The sequence below is a fragment of the Colobus angolensis genome, unplaced genomic scaffold (assembly GCF_000951035.1).
Source record: "Colobus angolensis palliatus isolate OR3802 unplaced genomic scaffold, Cang.pa_1.0 Scaffold156, whole genome shotgun sequence".
NCBI lineage: Eukaryota > Metazoa > Chordata > Mammalia > Primates > Cercopithecidae > Colobus > Colobus angolensis.
This window is the reverse complement of record NW_012114666.1, coordinates 2,937,037-2,955,913: the sequence shown is the minus strand read 5'-3', so window position 1 is coordinate 2,955,913 and position 18,877 is coordinate 2,937,037. Positions and strand designations below refer to the sequence as shown.

At 42.8% G+C, this 18,877-nt stretch overlaps 1 protein-coding gene across 1 annotated transcript; it reads right to left on the bottom strand.

The window, feature by feature from the left end:
- Positions 1 to 7,755: 7,755 nt before the first annotated feature.
- CBLN4 (cerebellin 4 precursor) lies at positions 7,756 to 15,763 on the bottom strand. Its single transcript, XM_011936713.1, has 3 exons — positions 14,140 to 15,763; positions 10,999 to 11,115; positions 7,756 to 9,069 (listed from the first exon to the last, which is right to left on the bottom strand). The coding sequence occupies exons 1-3, from the start codon at positions 14,428 to 14,430 to the stop codon at positions 8,872 to 8,874; spliced, it is 606 nt and encodes a 201-aa protein (XP_011792103.1). The 5' UTR covers positions 14,431 to 15,763; the 3' UTR covers positions 7,756 to 8,871.
- Between the last annotated feature and the right edge of the window lie 3,114 nt (positions 15,764 to 18,877).

Below are 18,877 nucleotides of genomic sequence, written 5' to 3'. Positions count from 1 at the left end.
CCCCAAACTGGCTTAGGTGAACTTTGATGGGTACACAGACCCAGTGGTCTACAGGTCTGATGCACCAACTTCCCATAAATAAAGGCATTATTTAGAAATCAGACACAATGAACTGGACTAGCAAAGCAGAACTCTACCTTCACACCACACTACCACTAATTCTTGAGGCATTTGTGCAAATGAGGAAAGGGAGCTCCTTACTAAAGATAATTTCATCCGTCAGAAGATGGTCATAATATGCTTACTAGAATATGACAATTTGATGGATTCTTCTAGAAAATTATGATAGCAAATATACAAAGTCTCTAGTGTCTATGAAAGAAATAACACACCCCTGGAATAATGCACTGTACAACACCCACAACTGTACATGGCAGCTCTGTATCATTCTTTACTGTTTTAGCAAAGCTTGATGCTAAAAGGACACTGGTGAAAGCAGTGAGGAGGTCACTTACAGCAAGCAGGTTGTTGTTTCAAAACGCTGAGATCAGTGGGTTCAGTGAACACTAATACCATGCTCTGTTTCCTAAATTTTTCATAACTTCCACCACAAAGTGAAGAGGCACTTATAAAGAGGTTGGGAATGATGAAAAAGCAGACTCAAACTTCAAACTTTCCAGAGGATGGGGCATATAGTAGGTGCACAATATGTGTGTAAGTTTCTTTAGTTTAAAAAAATGCACCCAAATGCCAGGAGAAGGTTCTTGACTTATTTCATTCCTAAAAGTCTTGGACTCTAACTCTTAGAAAATCATTGATGACTTTGTGATTCTTGTTCAACTTTAACTCATGGCATTGTGCCAAGTTGTAGTAATAAAAAAGAACTTCTTCCTTTTAACAACCAATTCAATCAAAGAAAAGGAAATCTTGCAAAACAGGACTGTTTTCATGGCTCTTATGGACTCCGTATTTCTGTCTGATCTTCTCCTGAGAAGGAAAAAGGGCAAATGAAGTCCCGTCTCCTCTGAGACCAGCCCCAGGTGCTTCTGATATTGCTCCTAAATCTTGAAGCCTCTAGAGGCTTCCATTCTGAGGATCTCTCCTCGGGCAGAGAGCGCTAGATGTGGCCTCGTTCCAAGCTCAGAAACAGCTTCCTTGAGTTAAAGCAATGTGGGGCGTTCTTCTCCCTGGAGAGAAGTTACCAGACTATTTCAGCAGCATTTTTCCTTCCAATCAGGCTAGCCACAAAATGGAAAGGCAGAATCTAATACACTTTCTGATGCCACCCGTGGTTCATAAAGTCACCCTAATGAAGAACAGCTGAAATCTTTGCTTGTGCTACAGCATCCTTTTACCTGCAGAGAACTGACCGTAACACTCAGAGAATGAAGGAAAAAAAATCACACAGAACCAGAATCAATTTCACTCCTTTCCATTGAATTTTCATGTCAGATATCAGTGAAGTTTTATCATTACTATTTTTCTGGGTTTTTCTGTGGAATTTCTTTTGTATCTTTGTACGTGACTTTTCTGATTAAATGCTTCTTATGTTAGTATTTACTCCGTTTTTTTTTTTTTTTTACATTGGATGAAAAAATCATGAGTTTTTCACTGTGGTGTTAAAAATGCTAACAACACTCAAAGTAAAAGCTGTTTTAAAAGAATCACTCGTGACTGTTTATGTAATTTGAATAGCTAAGGCAAAGGAATGTAGAAGAAAATAGCCTCACATGACACAGAAAAAGGAAGGTGGATCCCACTGTGGAAATACAGAAAATAATCAAAGTCCCCCGACTCCATCCTGAGAGCTGAATCATTCAAACTGGCCCTCATTATTGATTAAACAGGGTAACTATCTAGTCAAAACAGTGGACTACAGAATATAAGAAGAGGTTTTTTTATGACTAAGGGCCTAAAGATTTTTCTGATCTGAAGATACATTTCTTAGACTGCTTGGCCAGTGGTAAGCAATCCTCTTTCCTGTGTGGTGACACTGTGACCAGGACAATACAGCCTTGTTATTGGATGGCCACCTTCACACACACCACAGTCTGTTTCCAAGTTAACCACATTTAGCCCCACTGGGTGCACACCCCTCACCATATTCCCACCCCAAAGGGGGTTCTATATCTGCTTCTTGCTTTTTTTTTTCTTGAGACAGAGTTTCACTCTTGTTGCCCAGGCTGGAGTGCAATGGCGCCGTCTCGGCTCATGGCAACCTCTGCCTCCTGGGTTCAAGTGATTCTCCTGCCTCAGTCTCCCAAGTAGCTGGGATTACGGGCATGTGCCACCATGCCCAGCTAATTCTGTATTTTTACTAGAGACGGGGTTTCTCCATGTTGTCCAGGCTGGTCTCAAACTCCTGAACTCAGGTGATCCACCCACCTCGGTCTCCCAAAGTGCTGGGATTACAGGCGTGAGCCACCGTGCCCAGCCGCTTGCTTTTTCATTTTCCCTCTCTCTGGAATGCTATGAAAGAAAACCATAAAATGATTCCACTGGGTGGACAGGTCATTTTAAGCCATATTTTTCCCACTTGTCCTAAAGATTTTCTTTTAAGGATTGTGAAAAACGTCACCCAATCTGCATTAATTTCCCTACATTTTCCTCTACTTATTGATTACATCTTGACATCAAAGCTGAAACATGACAAAAATAGAAAAACAGCAGAAAGAGAAAAGAGAGAGACATGAAACTTGCTTCGCTTACTCAGAACTATGAGCGTAAAGCATTTATTGGCAGGAGTCCCTCAACCTCCCTGGGAATGACCAGACCAGTGTCCGCCAGGGTTTCCTCAAAACTCCCAGTTCTTGGAAAATCAGAAAGTCAAAGTGAATGTTCTAAAGGTAACCTCATCGGAAATAAAAACTGTCTTAATTCAGAACCTATGACAATGTATTTTCTTATTGTAAATTATCACCAATTGTCCTAAAAAAATATCAAGAAAGGCTTCTGCCCTTGGATGAATTTTAAACATACAGACCGGCTGCCGAGAAATTGCTGGTGTCATCAATCCTTCTAAATATAATCTCTCCCTCTCTCTCACACACATACTCACACACACAACACACACGCACACACCCTTTTGTCAACTGAGCAATGTCTTCTGAAGCCAAATGCCAAGTGTACTAAGATAAAGATATTGCAGTCCCTGGAGGAGGGGCATTTCAATTACAAAGAAAAGCAAAATATGCCTGAATCTTTATTTCAGAACAAATGCTGACAAAATGAGGAATGTCACTAAGGATTTTCTTTCTTCACAAGATGGTCACTTTCTGTGAGTGACTTACCTGTGTTTCCATGTGAGGGTTTCCCAAATCTTTTGTGTAGTTAGCGTCTTCCTGCAGTCTGTCCTCTGCACACACTAGCAAGATTCCCTAGAGCCTTTTCTCATCCCAGAACAACAGCAACAAAAAGTCTCATGCTTACCAGCATTAAAGCCTCCAGCTAATTGCCTTTGGCTGGGTGAGTTTAAAATAGGAGAGAAAATAGAAGCACTTGTATTCCTGGGTCACCGCAAAGAAAACAACATGCATCTGCTTAGATTTAGGTTATAAGAATCACCTGGAGACTTTGCTGAGCAGCAGCTGCCTGCCTGAAGCCCAGCATGGGTGATTCTGAGGCAGGTGGTCATCTTCGAGTTTTACTTAAAGACAGAACTTGGTGAACTTCACAATGCCTAAGAATCACAGGGAGAGCAGAGGATCCTGTTAAATGCAGATTCCAACTCAGTAGGTCTCAGTGAGTCTACACTCTACCTGGGGCTTCTAACAGGCCCCCAGGTAATGTGGACGCTACCTTCCACAGATTACACTTTGAGTAACAAGGTTAAAGGAACAGGGACGGAAGTCCTTGCTATTGAACGTGTGTGACCCAGGTCAGCGGCACAGCAGCACCTGAGAACTTGTTAGAAATGCAGGCTGTCAGGTTCCCCCCTAGGCTTACTGCATTGGCGTCTGCATTTTACCAAGATTCTCAGATGATTCTTAAGCATATTCATTTAAGAAGCTGACATAGAACTTCAGGGTAAAATTCACAAAGAAATTGTTTTCTATCAGAAAGTTCAGAGGTGGCAAAAATAAATAAATAAATAAAAGGCACATTTTTATTCTCAGATATTTGAAATCCCTGTTAAAGGCAGGTCTATATTAGAAGAGAGAGTAACCTATTGAGAAACCAGCTTCTTAAATCTCAGCCTCCTCTCTACCAAAGGAAACCATTTAGGACAAGAGTTCAATGTTTTTAGTGCCACAACTCTGAATGTGAGCAGCTATTACATGCTTTCACCCTTCTCTGTTTTCATTACTTCTCACGTCATTAGATCAACCAATTTGGGGACTTTGCTATACCCAAAGGACAGGTGGCTTAAATAGTAAAGATGAATTGATAAAGCCTAGTGCCTTCCATCAGACAGGGAGGTGAAACCATACATTTGAACGTCTGTGGCTCCTTGTGAAGATTCAAGCTTTCTTTGACATTTAGGGAGATCTGGAAAACAGAGATGTCGCCACTTCCGTAAACTCTGTACCTTGCAAAGTGCATGACATATTAATAAGGATAATTTAATTGACGTTAGCTAAGTTGTTTATATCAAGATTTAAATAGTAACTTGCTAAAAAGTAGAGGCTAAAAGAAAATATGCATATAATCCCAGCACTTTGGGAGGCCAACATGGGAGGATCACTTGAGCCCTGGACTTCAAGGCTGGCCTGGACAACATACCAAAACCCTGATCTTAAAAAAAAAAAAAATTAGCTGGGCGTAGCGGTGTGCCCCTGTGGTCCCAGCTACTTGTGAGGCTGAGGCAAGAGGATCTCTTGAGCCCAGGAGGTCAAGGCTGCAGTGAGCCATAGTCACTCCAGCCTAGGCAACACAGAAAGAACCTGCCTCAAAAAAAATAATAATAAAAATAAGTAAAGAAGCAAAATGAAAACATGCAGGATCCAACTATCCAGAAAGGAAGCGGAAACAACCTTAAGTCAAAAAAAAAAAAAAAAGGAAAAAACTAAAACACAAATCTAATTAGATAATCAGGGTCTAATAGAATCTGGGATCACAGAAAACATCTAGAAAGCTATTAGAATCAGTGATATCCTATGTACAAGCTCTTTATGTCCTTCAGTTTTGTTTTCATGAGCTTCTGTCAGGAAGAAACTGCTTGCTACAGACAATTGCTTGCATTTGTTGATCAATAGATCAAGGAAGAGTCAAAGGAGGTAGGGACCATCTAAGGAAGGGATGGTACTGGCATTGACAAAAGCAGATAGGGCCAATGCAAATACTGTGTTCAATTAGCATTTTTGTGGACCCAGCAATTTCTGAAAACTATTTTCGAGTCATAGAATACGCAGGGAGCATCTGGCTCCATTTCTGGAAATACTTCTGACACCACTGCCTCCTTCTCTTTTGTATCCTACTCAAATTTAATTTTCTTCCCTTCCTCACGCCAATCTTAATGCCTTCCTGCAGGTCTATTTCCTGCTTGGCCCGTATGAGACCTCTAAATTTTAGTAATCACGGTAGGCCCTTAGTTGAGCTCCTACTGTGTGCCCTTCAGATGTCTTACTTCATGGTAACAACCAACTACCTGCTGTTTACAAATGAAGTAACTAAAGGTCAGAGAGATGAAGGAACCTGCCCAAGGTCACAGAGCTGGCAAATAAATAATGTAGGATTCCATCCTATGTCTGTCCAAAATCCATGCATCCTGGCCAAATCCTTCTGTGCCTTGTGGCTTTTTTTGAGACGGTGTCTTGCTCCCTCGCCTAGGCTGGAGTGTGGAGTGCAGTGGCGAGATCTCGAGATCTCGGCTCACTGCAAGCTCCGCCTCCCGGGTTCACGCCATTCGCCTGCCTCAGCCTCCCAAGTAGCCGGGACTACAGGCGCCCGCCGCCACGCCCGGCTAATTTTTTGTGTCTTTAGTAGAGAGGGGGTTTCACGGTGATCTGGATCTCCTGACCTCGTGATCGGATCTCCTGACCTCGTGATCCGCCCGCCTCGGCCTCCCAAAGTGCTGGGATTACAGGGTGAGCCACCGCGCGCGGCCCTTGTAGCTTTTATTCTCTCCCTCAGTCTTATCTTTTCCAGCCACTATGCTCAGTGGTGGCTCTCACTTTCTAGAACCAGCTTAGAGTGTGTATCTCAGGATCTCATTCTCACTTCATCTCTCCACCTGGGACACACTAAGGCAGGTTTCTTTCCACATTTTATAGCCATGGCCCCAGTGCCTTTTCAAATGGAGTTCTCTTGAAAGTTTCAAATGGATTTTGTGTTTACAAATATGTACCCTAAAGCTTAGGAATTAGAGACAAGCCCTTTGCCAGTTTTCTTTTATGTTCAGAAAAAAAATCAATTAAAAAAGGGCAAACCCCAAAGGATGGCCAAAATCATGTTTATAAAAAAACAATTCTGTATTGATCTGTTTTGATAATCACCAAACTTTATCTCTCTCATCATAGGTTTCTGTTGGTAAATACTTTGGGGCCATTTTGCCAAAACAATGACTGATAGTCTACAGCCATCCTTTGGTACCTGTGGGGAATTAGTTCCAGAACCCCCTGAGGTCACCAAAATCTGCAGATGCTCAAATCCCTTATAGAAAATAGCATAGTATTATGTGCACATAGTCTATGTAAATTATACTTTAAATCATCTCTAGATTACTTATAATGCCTAATACAATGTACCGCTGTGTAAATAGTTGTTATACTATATTGGTTTTTATTTGTACTATTTTTACTGTTACATTGTTTCTATTTTTTCCCCAAATATTTTTGATATTCAGTTGGTTGAATCTCAGATGCAGAACCTGCGGACATAGAGGGCCAACTGTATTTATTCAAGCAGGATTCACCCGTTGCGATGCATACATACAAATTCTGCACACAGAGAACCTGGTACAAGTCTACATTAGAGCAGGTCCATTTAAAGAGAATTCCACTCACATTTAGAAAATGCCCCTTTTATTTAGTTTCTCTGCACAATATTTTTTTTTTTTTTACATTATAAAATCACACAGGAGGAAAGGTTTTTGACAGGAAGCCAGCAGAAGACAACTTGCCAAGCAAAACATTGAGGATCCATTGCCAGCATCTGCAGATAATTTTTTTTAGAGAAAGAGGAGTCTTCCTGGTGATGAATGAATATTTTGACTTGGCAATTAACACCATTATACTGGAAGACATGCCTGCATGTGTCTCCCTGTAAGACCTTGCTTGTTGCCACTAAGTACAAAAGCCTCCTGCCCCACCCCCCAAAATTGTTTTAATGGACTAAAAGACCAGGAAATTGAGCCAAATCTCCAAACAAGGCAGGTGTAATAATGATTCCTCCTAAGAAGAGGCCTGTGATCCTCTGTTTGTCTTTTAGTGTTGAAAAAAGGCAGAACTTTTCCTTAAATCTTCAGTATGAAAATATTGGTCTTTAAACTCATCACTCCTCATTCATACCTTGAGCATCCTCCTGATATTTTAGGGGATCTTTTTTAACTTTTTAACAATCAGCCCTTCTGAAAGAAGAGTTTACTAAGTTCATTGATTCTCTTTTGGCAAGCTTGCAATTCCTACATTTGAACAAATTAAACACAGTAAAGATTTCCTATATCAGCTCAGAGGACATTACCTGAAAATTCAGAAAGCTTTTCTTAAACTTCAGGAAAAAAGAAATGAGAGGATGAAAGGATGAAAGGAAGGCAAGAAGGAAGTAAGAAAGAAAAAGGAGCAAAGAAGGAAGAAGGGTTAGGAAGACACAAAGTAAGAGGAAATAAATCATGTAGAATACATACTTCCAAAACAGAAAGAAAAAAAACAATTCAACTAACATATATTAATCTTTATTCTATAACAGACATAAATAATTTTATGAATTCATATGACCTATACAAAAGACAAAATAAGATATTGCACTAAATTTAGATATGGGATATTTGAATTTAATATTAGCTAAACAGATAAATATATACAATTTAAAGAGTTAAGGCAAAACCAGATGATACTCCAAATACAACAGAAGGCTTGAAAAATAGGTATAATTAGAAACAACAGCATCCCACCACCAGTTAATAAAGTGGTCATGTCTAAGGAAAAAAAACCTTAGGTTTTTAATAAAGTGGTTATTATCAATCATTTTAATTAAAGTTGAGCAATAAAGTATAAGATTTCCCTCGGAGGGGAGCTATTTTGCCGAGGCTCGGGGATTGAGCACTTAGATTTCGGGTAAGCAACTTTTTCCTTGTCAGGTTTATGATCTGTTCTTCCTCTTAGAAAATATAATTTGGAAAATATGACTCTTTCACATATACAATTAAAATACAACTATGAAGCATTCTTTTTTTTTGAGATAAGTCATGTTGATGATATCATTGTCAAGGTAAATTTGTGGGCAAGCCATTCATTACCTTATTTTAAGAGAACACATAATGCCAGTTACTGAAAAAAAAAATTCCCAGTTTTTTACAAGAACCAAACAAACTAATTCCAAAGGAATAAAAACAAATATAATCAATACACAGTATACAGTTCTTTGGCAGTATCACACTAACCATTGATTGAAGTCAGAACTTTAGAGTTTTCTAATGCTTAGACCCAGTTGCCAGTCTTTTAAAACTAAACAAATAAAATTCCACATCTGTAACAAATTCAGTAATCCCGGGAAATGAAATTCAGAGTAAATCTTGCAGACAGCTTTTGACTGTTACATTTAAGCATAGGTATTATCTGCTTAAAGTCCCAATCCAAATATACTGAAACAGACACACACACAAATAATCTGTGAAATTTTGTATTGGTTCAGACAGGCCTAGAATCCTTAGAATCCATATCCACCCATGAGAAACCAATAAAAGACATCAATCCAATGATGAAAAAATGATCTTCCAGTAACTCAGGAGTGGGTCATCCCTCACCTGGATAAACATCACGGAGAAATTGAATCCTATAGGGGGAACACCAGAAAGCCAGAAAATGTGGAATACTGCCAGCCTCCAACCAAATTACCTTTCTCCAGTTTTAGGTAAACCTTATCCTCTTTATCTAAGTAGAGTAGGACACCATTAGTGGCAGCTTCACGAGTAACATCTTTGTCCCCCGCAAAGGCAGATATTACTGGTTTTCCATTTAACATCAAGTTAACCTAGAAGAAGAAAAATAATAATAATTGAAAAGTTCTCTTTAAAGTCAAAACATCTACTGGGGAGAATAAATAATGTCTAAGATGACAGTCCCAGTAAAATACCTGATGTTCAGGAAATATATTCCCTTCCTTTCAAATTAGCCAATTGTGGGGGCCATACTTTGCATGTCTGCTGAACTGATTTAAAATTTTTTTTTCTCATTGGAATTTCCTTAAATTCCTACAAAAGAATAACATCTATGGAGAGCAACCTAGTGAAAACTAGCTTCCCTTCAGCACATAAATTAAGCTTACTGCTTTACTTACCTCTTCCACCCAACAACAATCTTTTGGAAATAAAGCAGGCTTGTGGCTTCCCAGTACATTTGTAAAAGAGACCTTGTGCCCACTGACCTAAGAAACCCAGATACAACCCAGTCCTACCAACATCCTTGTGAGTTTTTGTGCAGCTGTAACATGCATACTACCAAAAATTATTTGAAAGAATGAAGTGTGTGTATACGTGTGTGTGTGTGTGTGTGTTGATTTCTTTTTCTGTTTTCCCTGATAGGAAACAAGCATTAAAAATAATCATCAGACCAGGCATAGTGACTCATGCTTGTAATTACAACACTTTGGGAGACCAAGGCAGGAGGATCACTTGAAGCTAGGAGTTCAAGACCAGTCTGGGCAACATAGCAGGACCCCATCTCTAAAACAAACAAAACAACAAATTTAAAAATTAGCCTGGTTGGTCACATGCACCTGTAGTCCTAGCTTCTCAAAAGGCTGAGGCAGAAGGATCGCTTGAACTCAGGGGTTTGAGGTTGCAGTGAACAATGGTTGTGCCACTGCATTCCAGCCTGGGTGAAAGAATGAGACCCTATCTCAGAGGAAAACCAAAAAATAAAAAATAATAATCACCACTATCACTAGAGATTTTAGTGATAATTAAAATCAACTCAAAACTGTATTAACTATTTTCTATTCTACAATTTTGATTACACTGTGTCAAGCACTGCATACATTTCTAAATACTGGAGGTTGGGAAAAGCTTTTCCATGGAAGTAAGTTTATTTTCTAGATTTCTTTTAGGTTAAAAGTCATATGGAATAACTTAAATCTGAGGCTGATCCATTCATCCATTTACTAGGATGTGTAAAAGTATTAATAGATAAGTGAGTAATCTATCATTCACATTGACATAATGTATAACATAAATACTGAGCATAAGATAAAAGGTTATCCTAGAATTCCACACACATGTATTTGTGTCATTTGGTATTAGCATATTGGAATATTGTCGGAACTAGCTCCACTGTTGCTTTTGAGTGTAAGGTCAAGCCCATTGTCTTAGAAAGCAGAATACAAAATATATTTTTAACTGTGGAACTGCAATTGGTAAGAATTCACTAGCATCAGAGTAACTGAGGATAAACTCAAGCATATGCATAGAACACCCTTTCTTATAAAAGTATTTTGAATAGTTGCTCCTTCATAGACTTATTCTTACTCATTAGCTGTATCTCATAATTTTAAAAAATAGCAAATATTTTCTTTATTTAGTATGTACTTGAAAAGCTCTACCCGTCTTACAAGTTTTTTTTTCCTTACAAATTCAAATAATTTTTGTACGTGCATTAAATGAAAGCATGATCTTACAAAGAGATTTGTGTCACCGAATTTTTACTAAACCATGGATTTTCAAAAAATGTTTGATTGTTATTAAGGTAATAACTTCAATTGTTTATTTTTCTATATGCTTTTTGTCACATCTTAATGGATGTTACAAAGAAAAAAATTAGAAATTAAGGTTTTAAAATAAATGATAAAGATGGCTGTTTATGTCTATTGTGGAAAGACAACTTTGGATAAATACTTAAATACATAACCCACTAAAGATAAGCACAGTTGGTTGGGAGTATGGATGGAAGGGGTCAAAACACACACCTGGATAGTTTGGCTCTGGTAGACTTTAATCACGTGAAAACTGAAACTGTAAATTCCTTTTCTTGGTGCTACAAAGACAGACTCCAATGTGAAAAAATTACCCACATTCACCAGGATCTACAAATAAAAATAATAAATAACAATAAGTTATTGTATTTTCTTCTGTAACTAAAATGAATTTTCTTCCTCTCACTCTCTTCCTCTCCTCTTTCTTCTTTCCCTCCTTCCTTCATTCCTTCCTTCCTCTTTCTTTCCTTTTTTCTTTTGTTCATTCATTCATTCTTGGCAACGAGCTTAAGAAATCATAGAAAATAAAACATCTAGTTCTATTTCTTTCCTCTTAACTGATTTGGAAAATTGACTTGAATATTGGAAGTTTCTTCTGTCTTTTAAATGATATAAGAATAAATAAAGTAACTACTTTGTATTCATGTCTCAATTTCCAGCAAGGCCCAATGGCTCTGGAAACATCGAGCTAACATTTGAGGGCTTATAAATATTAGCTTTACCTTGAGAAATGGATAAAAGGCATCTGCCATGTGTTTACATTCCCACCTTCTACAAGCCTTTCCAATGTCCAGAGGTGACGTTTCCAAGCCAGCCAATCAGCATCTGTGAGCTCTCCGCAGCATCCCTGGACACACCTCAGAGGCATGGGTACCCCCTCCACCATGTAACATAATCCTTGACACTGAATAGCTGGTACAAAAAGTGATCTGAATGCCTGGCCCTTCTCTGAGCCGCCCCTCTCCTAAGATCTGTGGCCATTTTTTTTTCATTCCTATGCCAGCTAGGCCTTAATTACAATAATGTGGCAATGAGTCAGCCCTTGGGGGCTGCCAAAGAGGAGAGCATAAAGAAGGATAAATTATGAAATAGGTGGCTTTCCTTGTTCCTGCCAGGGCTATCCATTAACCTGCTATCAATCATCTGCTCTTTATTTGAAGTTCAAGGTTCAAAAGTGAAAATAGAAACTATTTCCAAGAAAGCAACAATGCATTTTGTATTCCAAAACATTCAGCCTAGTTCTATTGGTTATACAATTAACTGTAAATTTTAATAAGTGACCTCTTAAGCTAAATTTGCAATGTCACATGGGTAAATCTCTTTCTATGAGAAAGAGGAATTGGGATGGAGGATGGATGTTAAAATAACTAGGGTTTCTTCCATTTCTCTCCAAGAAAACGCCTGTAAGTGGCATTCGGAAATAATAAGATGTCCCTAAAAAGATATACTTCTCATATATCAATGGCAATCTGCTACTATCTCTTTTAAACACTGCATTCTTGCCAATATTAACACACTTGCAAGCCTCTTGCATAATTCCCTAAAAATGTCCTATTACCTCTGGGCAACATACCAGAATATAGCGACAGTCAAGCAGATGTATCAGGTCAACACCTAACTTAAAATACATGTACGTGTGTAATTTCATTCTGAGATTTTGCCTTCTTCCAACTAAGCATCAGATTTTTTTGTGACCTGATGATAGATGGTCTTTCAACAAGTCACCAGCTGTGCAATAATCCCCAACAGAGGCTTTGCAAGGAAATTTTTTTCAAGCACAATTAAAATAATTTGAGGTGCTTAGTGGTAACTTTCTGATTCAGATACAAGTAGCATAATTCACTAGCAATAATGAAAATAATTAATGGTGTTGACTACCTGTAAAACTGGATGTTGCCTCTATATTTGTAATTGGAGCATCCAGGTACATCAAGATTTATAACCAAATGTGTCTTCTTGTCTCTAAGATGCAGGGCTCACTGAACAGAAGAACAAACCCTTTTCCTCTTCTAATTGATGGAAAGGTCATTGAAAAGAACACCCTGTATAGAGGATAGTGCAATGCCCATAGTATTCCAACATTTAATTAAAGTGTTGAAATACAAACTAGGGGTGGTGCTAGACTTTATTTCCATCAAGATGGAAAATACTGCACCGAAACCCCACATGGGGCTACTTAATTCTTTAAAAATTATGGCTATCAAATACTAAGCCCCTAGAGAGGCATTCTCTGTCTTTGGCCAGCTGGAGAGTGCATTAGTCAGGAAAAATTAAGCAAGGAATACAGATGTCACCTCGTGCTTTCCCTGGCACATCCTGCAGCACAACTTAACCTGTGCCCCCTGCACATTGTAGCTTTGCATACAACTGTGAACTGTGAATTTGGAATTTAAAAAGACTCTAGATACTGTTGGGGCTGAAATTAAAACTCCCAGGACAGTTTTTTTTTTCCTTAAGACCCCTTGCTAAATGTAAGCTGATATCCTGGGGTTTCTCATCATGCCAAACACAGAGCACTAGGTCGCTAAACAGCAGCTACAGCTTCCGTCAGTTCTTCCCCTACTCTCATCAACCTCAAAGTCCGTCTTTCCCCAGTTATTTGCAATTCTCTGAAAGGACAGGAGCCCGGGAAGGGAGAACCGGCTCCCAAGGGCTTTCCTACGGGAGCTCAGCGCAGTTGCCAAATTCCTTTTCCTTCCCTCCTCCGCAACTTTTCTCTAAGTACCAGAGAAGGGCTTGCTGCCTACTCCGAGGCAGCGGCAGTGGCAGCGGCGCCTGGCACACGAACAGTGGAACCTGCAAGCGAGATCTGACCCCCGGCCCTGCCCTCCCGGCCTCCGCGGCCACCAGCCTGATCTCTGCAGAGTGTAGAAGCCCGGGGCTCTCTTTGGAGAGAAGCTTCTCTACCTGGGAGAAACAAATCAAACATTTATCCTGTCCCGCAAAGGTACCCAGGGAGCAGCCTCAGCGGCACCCGTAGAGGAGTCTGAGCCAGGGGACCAAGATCTGGTCAAGAGATCACGACGTCCAGGGACCAGGTGCCCTTCGGCTCCCGCCGACCTGTTGCTCGAAACTTGCCCTGAGCTCTCGCTGCCCGGCTCTGGGCTCCCAAGCCTCTCCCCTTGGGTCGTAGCAGCCTCTTTTAGGGGCCCGGAAGGAATAGGAGCCGGGGCTGGTGAGAGGGGTAGGAAGAGAGACGGTAGAAGTTTCAGACCCAGGCATGTTTGGGAAGGCGAGTGCTTTACATGATTCCCCATTTCCCAACCGGTCCAGCTTAGCCTGGGCAGGCAGCCTCGGGCTGAGGTGCCTGGAGACCGCCCGCCCCCTTGGTGCTCGCGTCCCCCCAGGTCTGACCTGATCGAAGTAAATGATGCGCGTCTTGTTGCTCATCTCGGATGGCTCGTGGTTGGTGCTGCGCACCGCCGAGAAGGCGACCTTGGAGTTGGCCGCCCGGACCGATATCCCCAGCGGGGAGGAAGAGGAGCCTTTGGAGTCCGTGGCCGGGTTCGAGTCGCACACCACCAGACACTTGCCCTCCAGCACGATGGGCTCCGTGTCGTTCTGTGCCCAGACGGACAGCCCCGGCAGCGTGAGGACCAGCAGCACGGCCGGCACCGCGGACAGCGCCCGGCGCCGGTAGCCCATGGTGAGCCGCGTGGGCAGCCGCAGCCGGCTGGCGCTGGTGCTCGCCCGCGTCGCCTCCTACCCCGGGATCCCGGTGCTCGGGAAGATGCTAGCGGCTAGGTCGACAGCGCTGCAGGAGCGACGGCGCCTGCGGCGGCGCGCACACTTCCACCAATTCTGTGGCTTGAAGTCAAAGTCTCCCCTCGAGCTCTCTCGCTGGCTCTGTTACCTTTGTCCTTTAAGGAGCTCATGCAGAACCCCTTACCCTACCCTCCTCCGCCCAAGAATCAGCCCTGCCTGGGGCCCCTGCACCCAATCTTGTTCCTAGACATCTAAAAGTCATCAAACCCTCAAATTCACACCTAAAAGCAAAAATAATAATAATAAATTCTCACCCCAAACTCAAGCACCACCAGGTAAACCACGGAGCAGGAACAAAAAGAGAGGACTCAAAGAGAAGCCACAAGGGTGGCGGTTGCCCAGCGGCGCGGGTGCCAGTCCTGTCTGGCTTGCGGCAGGGACGAGTTACAGAGGCAGAAGGTGTCTCCCAGGCTGAGAAGAACGAGAGGCTGTGTTCATGGCCAGGACGCCAGCGACTCCCACTTTCGCTTGGTCAAAAATTCCCCCAAACCTGGTGTCACCCAGAGGTAGGGAGGGAGGCAGCCGCTAGCCAGGTCCCTCGCACAGAAAGCGCAGATTCACAGGATCAAGTCCAGGGCGCCGGGCGTAGCGTGCAGGGCGGCTGGTCCGGCGAGGTCCTCTCCTGCCTGGCCTCCCGCCCCCAGTCCCTGCGCACAACTTTCTCGTTCCTCGCGCGCAGCTCGGAGAGCGCGAAGCGGGCACACGCGCTCTATTTATAGGAGCACAGCGTCCGGCTGGGGTTGGCTTATCGCGCAACCCTCGGGCTCCGGGAAAAGGGGGAGAAGGCGTCTGGTGACCCCATCTGCGCAGCTCTCTCCTGACGTTTAACGCACCCCAGAGCAAGCGGGGTGCCCAGCACTGCTGATTGGCAAGGTTCGAGGCCACTCAGCCCCTGAGAGCGCGTGGCGTAAAGGATATGTGCCCAGAGAGGAGCTCACGACCCTGCGCGGGCCCCAGCTCGGCGCCCGCTCTCTCCTGCTCGATCTGGGTCCTCGGAGGGGGCGGCGGATCCCCTCGCCCCTCCCTATCGCGGGACTCTGCCGCCGAGTGCCCTCCGAGCGGAGCGCGGCGCTGCCAGGCCGGGTAGCGAAGATGGATGAGCCGCCGCGGACCCGCGCTGCGCGCTGCCCCAAACCTGGGGAACGGCGGGCGTCCCGACCGCGCCTGGCCGGGAGCCCGCCCCACACAGCCCTGGGGCCTGGTGAGCTTAGGGAAGCCTCGGGGCGGACTAGAGTCGGTGGGGGCGGCTGGGAGGAGGTGCCTGATTCCTTCCTTCCGCTCCGGGAAGATGAGCCTGAGAAGCCGCAGGGGCGCGCCTTCCCCCAACACCGCGAATCCTCCCCAGGCATGGCCAAAAAGAGAGTGAGAGAAGGAGTTAACTCAGCAAGAATAAGTCCTCCGAAACCGTGCCAACAACAATTTAAAAAAAAATAAAATAAAGCCAAACCCACTCCTAAGAATACAGCATTTTTCTCCCCTTTGGATGCGCCTCCCGCCCCCTGTGCCACTCCACTGCCATCTTGGCCTCTGATTTGCAAGAGTTCCCTTCCTCTTCTGCAGCTACCACGGGGAAGGAAGGTTTGTCTCTGTCTGGACCCGGCTGCGTGAACTTGGCCCAGTCACTAACCCTCTCTGAGAGGGCTGCGCGGCGTTAACTAAGGTCCTCCCTATCCTTACCCCGCCAGCTTTCCATTTCTGTGATGCTTTGGGATCATGGCGCCCCCTCCTCAATTTCTTCTAGATTTCCAGCTGCCAGAGGGCAGACACTGTATGGTGTCTTTAATCAAAACAGTATCCCCTCCAGGCATTCGGAGCTCCTAAAATTGCATTGGCTAGTTATGAATGGATGGGATGTTTGTTGAGGGAGGTCCTTGGGATGGACGGGAGGGCTCCCATTCCTTCCTGAGTGAAGGATGCTCTCATGAGCGTGGCATTCCAGCCCTCCACAACATAAGGTGAACCTCGTCTCCAGCCTTTTTCCCTTCCTTCAGAAGGGCCCGGCATTGAGGTATAAGCACTAGCTCCAACTGTTAAAATTGAAGACACTACGAGGAATACCCTGACCCTCACCTCCCTATAATCTCTCAACTAAAGTGTTAATACTTGGTGCCACAGGGGCCTTCAGATTCTGCTCCAGTGGGGCCAGTATCAGGTGTTTTGACTTTATGATTTTATTTTATTTGTGGTGGGGAGTGGTCTCGCTATATTGCCCAGGCTGGATTCAAAATTACTGGACTCAAGCGATTCTACTACCTCAGCCTCCCCAGTAGCTGAGACTACAGGCCAGTATCAGTTCTGACTGGCAGGTGCTAGTGCCATGCTATTTGTTAAAACGTTGAATGTTACCAATCTAAGCTACAACCAAACAAGGTGAACTAGTGTCTTCTGAAGATGGTCACCATTTACCCAGCTTTGATGCCCCACCCTAAGCCCAGCACAATCTTCACCTGATCCCGCTCTGCACTTTGTAACTCTCTTCTAGCTTTCAGGGATGTCTGCCTAGGTAACAGCGCAATTTCTTCTCATTTGATGCAGTCTTTTGAGGGCGGGTGCTGAGTTTAATCTAGTTCCTTTTATTTCCTGTAGGGGTAAGCACCCTGCCTTCCTTGTCTGGGACAGTTGTTGAATAACTAGAACTTTGGTTGTTCAATTTCAGGCTGGGAGAAGTTTGACAAAAAAAAAAAAAAAAAAGACCAAAAGACCCTGTTGAATTGTTAAATAGAAAATAAGCTATCTTCCTCACCAATTCCAATATATTCTCTCTACATCCTTTTCTTATCCGGGCACTTCCTGCCAGCAAGAACTGAGATTTGAAGAAACTTGTTCCTTCTCTCACCAAAAATACTCATTTTTAGTCCCAAAATCTGCATAGTGACCATAGTAAAAACTCAATAACTGATTGAGAAATGACTGAATGCTTCCTGATAGAAGGTAATTATCATTCATATTATAGTATAAACTGCTTTAAATGAGTCTCTCTCAGTAAAATTTAAAATCAAAACCTCCTCAGTAATTGGGGATAAGGGTCTTGGTTCCTTACTAAAGGATGTTCTGCTATTCAAAGTGTTCTGAAGATGAGGAACACAGAGTTTTCTGTGGGCCCCTGCTAAGAGAAATGATCTGGTGTTCAGAGGGTCCTGACTCTTATTCCCACAAGAGTTGATTAAACACGAATAGCCCCTGGGTTCTAGGACTGTCAATGCATTTGATACCAGAAGTCCAAGACTTGTATGGCCCAACTTGGCCAGATGACTTGAAGCTGCCAGATTTTCTCTCTACAATCTTAATGAGACATCGAGATAGCTTCCAGTAAGCACTACATGTTGCAGAGAAAAGGTCTGTAGTCTCCCAAACTGATGTGGCCATGTAGGAGTCACCTGCAAGCTGAAGCAGAAGAGGTATTGGAATAAACCAGAGGACTGGCCACACTTGTAGAAAGAAGCCAATTCTGGAGCATGAGCACTTCTGAGAAGTAGAGGGAGTGAATAGTGAATCGCCGTTTCTGAACTCTTACTTACAAGAGTTCCAGAAACATTTTCTCCTAACCTTGGGTTCCTTGGTATCCTCCTATGTCTTTGAAATAAAAACCCAATTCCCTTGAGCTAGTTTTAGTAACATGCTGCTCCCTGTCATCCAGAATCCTCATTAGAACCTTGTCCCAGAAACCATACCACAAAAGGCTTACTAAAAGACTAACAAATCCAATCTCCTCCTGTAGGAAATTCTTTTCCAACATTTTGGGAAAGGAGGCATCACCTGCTCCTCACCCCCTACTCCAGCCCCAGCATCCCCAGGAGAAAAGAAACAAGATCAAGTTTAAGTTTCTCTCCAATCACAGCATAGATCTGTTTCTTTTTTCTTTTTCTTTTTCTCATATTTTTCCAGTTGAAAATATGCTATTAGAAGACCTAGCTGTGACCCAAATATTTTCCCTTTCTGAGATTCCCATATTGTATTTGATGCCTAGGATTTATTTTATTTATTTTTTTTTTGCTAGACCTTTAGAAATGAGGCAGAAATGCATTTCAGTTCTCTGCAGCTGGGCTTAACTTTAAAGTAAATTAGAATCTAAACTATCCTTGCATAGGAAAGCAATACTTCTGAGGTCAGTAAATTCAATGACTGCTTGTCCAGTTATCCTTTAGCAAAACCAAGTTTTAAGCAAGCCCAAGGCAGTAAGGATCTATGAGCTATTTTCTGATTGTGAAGAAAATGTTTCTAAGAAGGCAAAGACAGACACACACAAGGTATTCAGCTCTAAGGGCCTCACTGTGGTTGAATGAAAGCAGAATCCATGCATCATGTAGCAGAGAAAGCCGCAGGTCAG